Raw genomic sequence first — 12,190 nt, forward strand, 5'->3', positions numbered from 1 at the left:
AAAACACACTGGTGGTTTCTAGGGGCTGAACAGAAGAGGGAAATGATGATGATTACTTAATGGTCTAGGGTTTCCTTTTGGGGTGATATGAAATGTTTTGGAACTAGATAGAAAAGGTGATTGCCCAACATTGTGAATGTACTAAATGCAACTAATGGCTCACTTTAAAATGGTTAACTTTATGTTATATAACTTGCTTTGAATACCCACTATTTTAAAGCACATACCCTTTAAAACGAAACATACCATTACATATGTCTTGGAGCTCTCAGAAGAGTGAGGCTGGAGGGGAATGACTTTATGATTTGATTCAGCCTTTCCAGACACCACTGCAGCAACAGGTTTTGATTTAGAGTCACCATTTTTAATATTATTTTTGGAGGTTTTTCTTTATGAAGAAGAAAAGAAAAAATTATTATTAGTATAGTGAAGATTAAAGGTTTTTATGTATATTAGGAAATGTGTGCAAGAATCAAAGAACTGCTCCATTTAGAGAGAATAGTCTTTCAAAAACCAGGCAGCATTCTGCAAAACACCTGACCAGTATTTTTTTTAATGTTTATTTATTTATTTTGAGAAAAAGAGAGAGAGACTGCAACCAGGGGAGGGGCACAGAGAGAGAAAGAGAGAGAGAGACAAAATCCCAAGCAGGCTCTGTGCTGCCAGCGCAGAGCCCAATGCAAGGCTCAATCTTGCGAAACACGAGATCATGAACTGAGCAAAAATCCAGAGTCAGATGCTTCACCGACTCTTCAAAAACAATCAAGATCATGAAAAACAAAGAGAGAAACTGACACAGACACAAGCTGACCAAGGAGACAGGAGGACTAAATGTAACGTGGGGTCCTGGACTGAATCCTGATAGAAAAAGGACTTGAGTAGGAAAACTGGTGAAAGCCAAATGAAGTCTGGAGTTCAGTCAACAGTAAGGCACTGATGCCATTTATGGTATGTGGATGTCTATGACAGGAGACACCGGGCGAGGGGTATACATAAACTCTCTGCACTATCTCCGCAACTTGTCTATAAAGACAAGACTATTCCAAAATAAAAAATCTTTGAGAAATTACCTCATGTACAAAAGAACCAGCATAATTTTCAAGTTTCATGTGTTTGTGACTAAATCATAACTGCTTTGCCAAGTTTGAGGGTATGCTCAGCCTGGACTTACAGAATAGAAGTGTATAGGATTTATATCCCCAACTCTTAGCGTGACAGTCCTACAACTGAGCTACCTAACCCTTCGGAGAGTTCAATGGGAGGTGAGACCGGTGCTGTGGAAGGCCAAAGGTCTGTTTGATGGAAAATTACAGACAATGTAAATAAAAAGATGGTCTTTCTTTCTCCCCTGGGGCCTCTCTAGTATTGCTCTCAAATCTAACATGTCACAAGGCAGAGCTCATGAAGCTCTTGTCCAGCCCTAACTCTTAGATCCTGAAACAGCTGGTTAGTGAGGGTAACACCTGCCAGTCAAAGAAAGAAATTTTTCTGTTGGGAAATTTATATGAGTGAAGATGGAAACTTACAAAAGTGATCAAATTTGAGTGCTAAGTTTTAAACATGACTATTATCTTACATGGCACATAATGTAACAGGCTTCTTACATAATCTCACCTTCATATGGTTTCTAAAATATATATTCTTTTGAAAGAATTATACTTGATAGGTCTTAGAATCCTCTGAGGACTATTAAAGTCATTCTCTAAATGGTTCTCTAGATTTCTGATTTTAGCAATTAAATAAACCTCAACACATGCCCTAAGCACACAATTTTCTTTCATGTTTAAAAAAAAAAAATCACCGGGACACCTGAGTGGCTCAGTCCATGAAGCATATGACTCTTGATTTCAGCTCAGGTCATGATCTCAAGGTTCGTGAGTTCAAGCCCCTCGTTGGGCTCTGTGCTAACAGCACAAAGATTCTCTCTCTCCCTCTCTCGCTCTGCCCTCACCAGCTCACTTGTACGCATTCTCTCTGTCTCTCAAAATAAATAAACTTAGGAAAATAACAAATAAAAATATAAAAATCCCCATAAATTCTAACATGAAAATTATACAAGCTACCTTCTTTTACTCCATGTATCTAGCCACCAATTTGCAAGGGAAGTATCTTACGCTTTTGTGGCCTCCAAAAACAAAGAGATTTGGCGCTTTATGTAAGGCTGCCGCAGGATGCTCCTCACAGACGGTCTTTCTTCAGGCCTCTTGCTCAGCATTGTTCTTATCAGTTCTGCCAGCTCTGGGCTATAGTCTTTTGGCATTGGTGGCAGCTACAAAGAGAAATGATATCACAATTACGACTACGGTCTTGTGAAGGAAAGTCTGAAAGAAAAGGTAGAGGTTTCCCAATATTTCTTTAAAGTTATTACTCACAAGAGCATCCAACTTCGGCTCAAGTCATAATCTCACAGTTCATGAGTTCAAGCCCCACATGGAGCTCTCTGTTGTCAGCGCAGAGCCACTTTGGATTCTCGGCCCCACTTTCTCTTTGCCCCTCTCCCACTCATGCGCTCTCTCTCAAAACTAAACATTAAAAACTAAATAAATAAAAATAAAAGTACCTGTGTGTGAATGTGCACATATAATAAAGACATGTATGTCTTCATACAGACAGGAAAATGCTAGGAAGGCTACACACAAAATTGTTAGTAATGGTTAGCTCCAGAGGGTAGAAGAGACTCGAAGGAGAGGGCAATTTCACTCCTTTCTTGTTCGAGTCTTTAAGTAGTGGAATTATGGGCAAATTTCACTTTTTTGTTTGTGTTTTCAATATTTGAAATTAAGAAATTGAGTCTTGGCGTAATATTAAAATCAGTAAGTGGGTTATAGCTTTAAAACTTAATGGTGTGTACAGACGCCTGACACTAGAGGACAACCAGACTCATGGAGCTGACACAGAAGGTTGTCTATATCACACGCATTGCTTTCTGCAGTTCTTAACTGCTTGCTCGTGATTGTGATGATCATCAGAGGAGCAACATGTTCAATGTTCAATGAAGAGACTCACTTTATTTTTATTTATTATTATTATTATTTTGCATTGTTACAAAGTGTCTTCCAACCAGCAGGTACAGAGCAAGCTGGGAATGGAATGGGTACCTCTGCCCAGAGGAGACTTATTTTATTTTATTTTATTTTATTTTTTTTTATGTTTTTTTTTTATTTATTTCTAGGAGAGAGAGAGAGACAGCGCGAGCTGGGGAGGGTCAGAGAGAGAGGGAGTCACAGATTGAAACAGGCTCCAGGCTCTGAGCTGGCAGTCAGCACAGAGCCCGACGCGGGGCTCGAACCCACGAACTGTGAGATCATGACCTAAGCGAAAGTCGGACGCTCAACCGACTAAGCCACCCAGGCGCCCCTGGAGGAGACTTATTTTAGATGGGGTTCATTTAACCAAAAGTGCTTAGAAGATGCTTCCAATATCATCTCAGGGCACCTGCACATTCTGTGGCTACAAGGTGGAGGCTTTCAAAAAGCCAATTCTTCAGAACAATTAAGCCACCTTTACAAATTAATATTAAAAAATATGAATCCCCTCTCTTTCTTATATATATATATATATATATATATTTTTTTTTTCTTTTGGAGAGACAGACAAAGCATGCGTGAGGGAGGGACAGAGAGAGAGAAGGCAACACGGAATCCAGAGCAGGTTCCAAGCTCTGAGCTGTCAGCACAGAGCCCCACATGGGGCTTGAACCTATGAGCTGTGAGATCATGTAGGACCTGAGCCAAAATCGGACACTACCGACTGAGCCACCCAGATGCCTCTAATCCTGTCTCTTTCTAGTTCAACCTTCCCCATAGAAGGGACCTACCATTTTTCCCTATCCAACCGACATCAATTACTCATTTTTGCCAACAGCTACTTAAAAAAGTGCATTAAGTTTGCTCCAAATATTAAAAACAATTAGTTCCAGAATATTTTTTACCTTTCCTTCAATAATCCGATACACTAAAGAATTCATGTCTTTTGCATTGAAAGCATGCTTCAGGGTGGCCATTTCATAAACACAGCATCCCAGAGCCCAAACATCAGACTAGAAAAGAAAAACAGTATAAGTTAAATGTCAGAATGCTTTACTTCTATTTTCCCCCTTAAAAAACCAAAACCAAAACACTTTCCTTGAGCCAATTCACACATAATTCTTCTATCTGAAGGGTTCTGAAGTGACAAATACTGTTCTAGAGACAAAGTGAACTGGCATACGCCCAATCCTACCTTATAGTTGTAGGGTTTGTTTGAAAACAATTCAGGGCTCATGTAGTAGGGTGTGCCAATGAGAGTGCTGGCCATGTCACACTGGTTCTCTAACACTCGAGCAATTCCTAGGTCGCCCACTTTGATGATGTTCGTTCTTGTTAGGAAGACATTTTGAGTTTTCAGATCTCGGTGAAGGATGTGTTTTTCATGTAAATACTGAGGAGAGAAATAAAACTTCATTAAATATAAATATACTTACCTACTTACTTGTTCCTGTCTTCTTATATACCAGCAACAACTGCATGAGTTAAAGAGTCTCAGTTACCTAGGTAACAAAACACTATTGTTTTATAATCTCTAAACAAAAAGTCTGATTCACAACTTCCCAAAGCAAGGAATTAAGTTCCATGCATAGTTCGCCCAATAGTCTTCAAAATCGTTCTAGGATATCTTGACAATTTTACCATTTAGCATTAAATGGATCCAGTTAAAACACACTTACAAATTCTCACTGAAGGTAGAAAGACAGCTTGTACAGAGTCAGATACACATTCCCCTCACACTCATGCAATCTTCAGCTTAATAACATTTTCAAATATAACAAGATCACTTTTGTTTAAAGAGAGTATCTTAGAATTTAAACAAGGTCAATCACTTCTGGACCAGTCTGCTCAGTTCCAAAGTAGTATTTCATAAACAGTCTTACTTTTGACTATGCATATATTCAAACACAAACATGTTTTGCATTTCTATTCCCTGTGCCACAGCAGGGTTAAAGCCCAAATCCCCAGTTTCGGCATATTAATTAGCCCAACCACCTTTCAGTATGCCACAGCCGACCAGCTGATAACGGAAACGGTCATTCTTTGCTCTTTGTTGACTCAGGGCCCTTAAAATTGGCTTTGCTATGAACAGTAAATGAACAAAGAACTGGCATCCCCCGCAAACTGAAGTCCACATCCGCTTCCACAGAGACATGGCTCATTCAGAAACACTCGAATGCTATGGTGAGAGGGACTGGGTCCACTTCATAAATGGAGTTTTTAAAAAATACATTCTCGGTTTTCATGAAGCATTTTCCTAAAATCCACCTGCCATCTGCCTGTCACCTTGGAGCAAGTGGAATGCTCAGGGTTGGGATAGTACCTGCAGAGCCATGGCGATCTGAACAAACCACTCCACCACCTGACTCTCGGGCAGAAGCCGCCCCTTCTGCTCTTTGAGCTTTCGGTACAGATCACCTCCTTCGCAGAAGCCCATGACGATGTACAGCAGACCGTCCCCTCCCTCCCACGACTCCTTGTAGGTGACAATGTTAGGGTGCTTCAACTGAGACAGGAGCTGAGCCTCTTGTTCAGCAGCGCGCCGCTCTCGGCTGGAGGCGTTTCGGAGGTTCAGCTTTTTTATGACGTACTACAGAGAAAACATGATTTTACAGGGTGCAAATAAGCATACAGTTTTATAGGTTTAGGAGTATTTAAGGGTTCTCCTGAATGTCCTCAAAACCAACCTCCCGGAGTCTGTCAGATAACCTATTCATTTTGTTATTCACAAAGTGCAAACTTGGGAAAAAGATTTGCTGTCACTTACTAATACTTTCAATAGGTTAGACTTCTAGCAGGCTGGAGGGTGACAAAAAAGTTATACTTCCAATCTGCATTTTATAATTTCATTAATGGATAAAAGATGGGTCCATGTGAACATACAACTGCATTCGTCATAAAATCTGTGGCAGAGATTCCTTAACCTCTAAGTTTCCCCTACAAAAGTATATAACATATGGCTTGAAAATACACCTGCAGACAGAATGTGTCCACAGACTGCATTCGATAATCAAAGGGATCCATGGCCTAATAAGGTTAAAAATCACTGATTCTCAGGCAGAGAAGGACAAATATCATATGTTTGCACGTATAGGAGGATTAGGAGGAACTTGACGGAGGACCACGGGGGAGAAGAAGGGGGTAAATGGTGGGGGAGAGGGAGAGAGGCAAACCACGAGAGACTCTTGAACGCTGACAAAAACTGAGGACTGATGGATGTGGGGGGGGAGGGGGGGATGGGCATGGAGGAGGGCACTTGTGGGGATGAGCACTGAGTGTTATGTGGAAACTAATCTGACAATAAACTATTTGTAAAAAATAAATAAATAAATAAACATAGATAAATAAATAAATAAATAAATAAACATTAAAATTAATGTAAAAAAAATCACTGATTCTCAACATTAAAAATTATTCCCATTTAAAAAAAAATCAGTATCCTCTGACACCTAATACATTGCCCTTGACCAATTAATAGTCCATATAATTCATTATTCAACAAACTTGCTTTGTAAAACGTAAACTGCCGCTCAAATATGAGGGGCTGTCATTACAACCAATACCCCATTCTCCACTCAAAAAATCTAATGACCTCCCCCACCTCCCCTATTTCTACTGAATAAATCTCTTATGCCTGAGCGTGTGTTCCAGGCAGAGCTACCAGCACCTGACACCAGGCAGAATAGGCTAGAGGGCCTTATACTTGAAGGAACATCTTCTTTTAGCTTGCCTGGGGCACTGCCCCTGTCCTGGTGTCATTATTAAGAGCACCTCCTTTTAGTTTCAAAACTGTCCCAGTTTGTATGATACATTATATGGCCACCCTACTTATAAACCACTTTAAAGAACTGGCTCATTATCCTGAGGGTCAGGGGACAAAGTGCTTTAAAGGAAGTAGTGACAACGTTAGAGGTAAGTTTTAGAAGGATCACTGAGATGGCAATGAGAGTGATGGGTTGAAGAGTAGGCCATGTGGCAGGGAGGATCAGTGGAGGCCATGGCCACAACTCAACTGAAGACAATGATGTCCTGGATTGGGGTGGTACCAGTGGAGAGAGAACAAGCCTGCTGGCTTAGTGGGCAGATGAACGGTGGCCGTGGTATGTGTCAAGAATGACGCCTGGGTATGGCCAGCTTGGGCAATTGGATGGCTGGTGGTGCCACCCACTGAAATGGGGACCATGGGAGAAGGTCTGGCGGTAAGGTGATGAACTGAGTTTTAAGTGAGTCCGGTAAGTCTCCAGGTCAGATGTATGGGGGTCCATCATCCAAAGAGAAATCCTCGCCAGGCACTGTGTGAGATCCTGGGAATGAATGATCTCACGGAACTGTCAGAGTGGGGAAGGTGTGTAGACCAAGCACAACAATTAATATTATAAAGGAGAACTACAGGCAGTTTGGGGCGCATATCACAGTACAGCCTGGCCTACTCTTCGTGGTATGGGACGGTTTCGCTGAAGAAATGGCATCGAGGTGAGTCCCCTTCAGACCATCCCTTGCCTAGTCTTTGAACGCCGGCCTCCGCAAACCGGTCGCCGCCTGCCCTCCACCCCCTACCGGGCCCCAACCCCGCCGACCTGCCTGCCGTCCCGCCGGTGCCTCACGAGCGTCACCTCCCCGTAGCTGCCCCTGCCCACGACCCGCAGGTAGCAGTAGGCGGCCAGGGGCATGTTCCCGGCGCCGGCCCAAAGTTGGGATGCGGCGGCCAGGGTAGCGGGCCGCGGCGGGAGACCCCGCTCATGCCCAAAAGGCCGCGGTACTGGAGACTGCGGAGACGGCCGGGCCCGGATGCGAGTACGGAAGCCGGGCCCACAGCGACGCCGCTGCCATGGCGATCCCAGCCAGCGCAGCACCGCGCACGCTCCGGCGGCCCGGAAACCTTCACCACAGAGCCGAAGCGCCAGGCGGCCAGAGCGGTTCCGCTATCCGGGAGGACCCGCCATAGAGCCCAGGCCCAGGACGGCCAGAGCGACTCCGCTGGTCTTTGCGCGCACCTTCGGCTTCGGTCGTTAATATATGCATCTAGGGATACATCTTGGTTTTATCCATTTCAAAAGAAATTGAAGATACCAGTACACTTCGCCCCTAAACACTTCAGCTTGTGCGTTAAGAAATGCGAAGAACTCGGGGCGCCTGGGTGGCTCAGTCGGCTAGGTGTCTGACTTCGGCTCAGGTCACGACCTCATGGTTCGTTGGTTCGAGCCCCGTGTCGGGCTCTGTGCTGACAGCTGGCTCAGAGCCTGGAGCCTGTTTCGGATTCTATGTCTCCCTCTCTCTGACCCTCCCCTGCTCATGCTATCTCTCTCTCAGAAATAAATAAAACATTAAAAAAAAAAAAAAAGAAATGCGAATAACTCTCATAACCATCCAAACCCCTGCACTGTGACTTGACCAAATTCTGACATGGTTTTTAACAGCTTGAGGACCCTCCTTAAAAGGCTCGTGTGTGAAAGCTCAAAGCTGCCAAAAGAATCTATTGTTTGGTACAGCCGACACCTCCCTTCCCTTTCCTAGAGCATTTACCTAAAAGATCACAATTGTGAATCTTTCCTACGTTCCTGTTAGATAGATACATGGGTGTCTCCGGCAACCTAGGAGCACCTTTCTCAGGGACCTGAAATCCATCCCTTTGAAATGTAAAGTTCGCCTACATTCAAGAACCAATTTTTGCGCAGCTGGAGGCAATATCGCCCCTGTTGAGAATGGGTAATGTTAACAGAAATTCAACCGAGCAAATTTGAAGATCAAATTGACTTTATTAAGCAATTTATGAATCAGACAGCATTCTATGTAGCAAGTAGAGAGATACTCTAAGGAGTTGTTCAAAAGGGGAGGTTTTTACTGGAAGTAAGACAGGTCAAGGAAGTTATTACTGAAAGAAAGGATTGTTTCAAGCCAGGACATCCTTTTTGTGAGGAAGGGAGTGGTGGGGTTTTTAATTGTACAGATTATCTCAGAGTGCTGATCTGGGAAAAATTTCAGGCTGACTGGTAGAAGGTCACATTCTTGGGTTTGGTTGAAACTGTAATTAATTCTTGGTTTGCTGGTGGGGGCAGTGAAGGGGGTGAATGACACCATCTGGGGCTTGTTGTCTCTTTTTGAATAATACTGTTATCCCCAGAAAGTTAATTCATGCTTTCCCCCAGTTAATCCCCACTTCCCTGTTAGAGTCAAATACATCAGCTCCTTTAATCCTTATATCAACCCTATGAGGCTGATACTTTTATCATCGCCATTTTACAGTTAAGAAAATTGGGCCTCTGGGAAGTTAGGGAACTCATGCTAATGGAGAGACTAAAATGGAGTCAGCGTTGCTAAGAGGGTCATTTAAAATCAGGGCACCTGGCTGGCTCAGTTGGAAGAGGATGCAACTCTTGATCTTGGGGTCATGGATTGGTGTCCCATATTGAGTGTAGAAATTACTTAAATAAATTTTAAAAAATAACTTAAACATTTTAAAAATGAATAAGTAAATAAATTAATTAATTTTTAAAAATGGAACCAGGAAGATGTTGAGGATGTGGAGCCTATACATGTCTTCTGTCTCAAATTCTTGCAATTTTTGCTGAATTCAGCTAAAAGCCAAGGCACCTGCTACATATTAAAAGGACATAAATAGGCTTTCTGCCTAACACTAGCCCTAGCAAGCAATCACATAGATATTAGTGTAACTATAGCTATACGAGCACAAATTACATTTTGTTCAAAACGACTATGTAAATCCTCTTTCTTCTTTAAAAAGCTCTGAACTCCTTTGTCTCTCCAGAGCATGCTTTCAGTTTTGATCGAATCTGTGTCTCCTGGGTTGCAATCCATAAAACCCCAAATAAACACACACATTTTATTTCGTAGCTTGCAATTTTCTCTTTCATTGGTCGACATGCAAAACAACATTCTATATGGCTTATGGCTTGCTCACTCCTAAAATCCCTGTAGTTACTTGGTCACACCTGCCCTCGAGAAAGCTTCCTGAAAAATGACTCAGATTCTCTAGATGACTTTCTTAGTCTTCTTCCATCCCTCTTCCCCTTTGCCTCTTTGGTGAATCCTCTCCTTTCTTGGTTTCTAGAACTCTCCTGGTTCTCCTGCTCCCCCCTTTGACTTCTCATGATCCCCTCTGGTTTGAGGCTCCCCAAGGTTCTCTACTCTTCTCTCTACCTTTTGCCTCCTCTAACTTGCTCTTCCTCAAATCTGTCATTCAGTCTACAGACATTTAGGATGAGCCTGCACCCTGCAAGACTAGCGCCCTGCCCTGGAGGCACAAAGTGAAAAAGACAGACAAAGCCCTGCCCCTGGGGGACTTAGGGTTGAAGAGAGAGAGAGTTATCAACTGAGGTCAGTGCCATGCTGAAAAGTCACCAGGCTCAGCCTGGCCATCCAGGGGAGGTTGTCCCGAGCAATCATTGCTTGAACTGAAGTTTGAAGGAACACTTTTTCAGGCAAAGGGAGCACCATATGCTAATATCCAATGGACTTATTTTGTGACTTTACCCCCACGCTGCAGTGGGAACTCTCTGAGCATTGGGCCAGGCCTGCCTGCTTCAAGACTCCAAACCCAGCAGTTGACGTGGGGCTGGCACACAGCAAGTGTGAGTGGATGAAGTGGGGACTGATGAATGAATGAGTGAAAAAGCACCTGCCTAAACAGATTGGGAAAAAGTCTCCATGGTTGAAGCTGAGAGACTCATGGGGGCCATGGCTGGGTGAGATGGAAGGGTCAGCAGAGGCCAGACCACTCAGAACTTAGATGAGGACAGGTCTCAAGCAAATCAACATTTTAAAATGATGACTCTGGCTGCTGCCAGAGAGTAGACTGTAGGAGTAGAGTGGAAGTGGGGGGGGCAGTCATGTAGGTGAGGGATGAGGGTGGCTTGGACTTGGTGGTGACTGGGGATTTGGAGAGAAGTAAATGCATTAGAAAGATATTTAGAGAGTCAGAGGTGAGGGATGAGAGGTGGGGAGTCTAGGGAAGGAAGCCACCCTCAATACCACCCAGCACTCTGGCTTGGATGCCTGGATGGATGGTGGTGGCCTTCACTGGGGTAGACAACAAGAGAGGAAGACCAGGCTTGGTGGTGGAATGCAGGAGGGAAAAGAAAGTCATGAGTTCAGTTGAGATATGTCAGGTGGAGGGGCTCTGAGCAAATCAGGCAGGCAGCTGGCGTGTGGGTGGAGCTCAGAGCAGGCCTGGGGTGTCCTGTGTCCTATGTCTCATCCCTTTGCACCAGCAGCACAAACCCCCTCTCAGGCCCTCAGGTTCAACCCTCAGCCACCTCACCTGCTTCCTGTCCATCCATCCCCCACCTTCCACATCCACAAGGTGAGTCAACCTATCCTCTTCCTCTGTAACAGGGGGAGAATAACAGTATCCACCATCCTCCTTCCGTGAGATAGGACACAGATGCTGAGATGTGGGCCAGACGCTAGTTTCTGTTCTCCTTCCCTTCAGGCCACATAAATGTATTTCTCGAACCTTCTGTGGACCAAGTTTGGTGCTGTTCGTCTCCCAACAGTCCAGTCTTGATCTTACCACACCTCTGTATTAAAGATCTTTAGGGTTTTCCAAAAAGACTGGCTACTTCCTGGCCAGGCTGGTCCCAAACCACTTCCCAGCCTCTCCCCCCACCCCATTTCTTTAGGTCCTGCTTTCATCATATAGACAACTGCACCTTTCCCAAGCATGTTTCACACCTACCCATCTGCTTTCCCTCCCTCTCTTTTCTCCTCCCCCTGCCCAAGGGCTGTTCTGCTTCCCAGGCACCTCCTCCAAGAGCCTTCCCTGGAGCTCCGTGAGAGCGAGCTCTACCACGTCCAGATTACTACAGCCCCTTCGTGCTCCTCTTAGGTTCTGACCCTCCTGGCACTCACTGGGCTTCCTTTGAGTTATCGGGCTCCTTTTCCCAACACATCAGCTCACTGAACACAGAGAAGCACTTGAGTTCACCACTGTGGTATTCTGGTGCCTGGTGCCATGCCCAGCCCACCATGGGGCTCGGTTGATACTGGTGCAGGAAATCAACAGAGCCTCAAATGCAATTTCATGTTGATCCATCTCATCTTCCACAAAGGCCAGAAAACAGACCAGAAGGTCATTCTGGCCTAGGGATGATAAACTTTTTCCCAGAATCTGCTCTGTGAGACAAAGTCCAAGACAAGCAAACAGA

General features: G+C 44.2%; 1 protein-coding gene across 9 annotated transcripts in view; it reads right to left on the reverse strand.

Annotated features, from left to right (window-relative positions):
• Nucleotides 1–7,863, reverse strand: part of NEK4 (NIMA related kinase 4) — a 41,616-nt gene extending 33,753 nt beyond the window's left edge. For 8 of the 9 annotated variants that reach the window (XM_039243678.1, XM_039243674.1, XM_039243673.1 and 5 more), the window contains exons 1-6: nt 7,604–7,863; nt 5,350–5,616; nt 4,222–4,419; nt 3,932–4,039; nt 2,115–2,269; nt 247–388 (exon numbers count right to left, since the gene is read on the reverse strand). In XM_039243678.1, the coding sequence (XP_039099609.1) occupies nt 247–388; nt 2,115–2,269; nt 3,932–4,039; nt 4,222–4,419; nt 5,350–5,616; nt 7,604–7,696 (963 nt within the window). In that variant the 5' untranslated portion in view covers nt 7,697–7,863. The remainder of the gene's footprint in view (nt 1–246; nt 389–2,114; nt 2,270–3,931; nt 4,040–4,221; nt 4,420–5,349; nt 5,617–7,603) is intronic. The other variant, XM_039243676.1, reaches the window with a different exon arrangement.
• Between the last annotated feature and the right edge of the window lie 4,327 nt (nt 7,864–12,190).

This window comes from Hyaena hyaena, unplaced genomic scaffold (genome assembly GCF_003009895.1).
Source record: "Hyaena hyaena isolate Hyena2069 unplaced genomic scaffold, ASM300989v1 scaffold_231, whole genome shotgun sequence".
Lineage (NCBI taxonomy): Eukaryota > Metazoa > Chordata > Mammalia > Carnivora > Hyaenidae > Hyaena > Hyaena hyaena.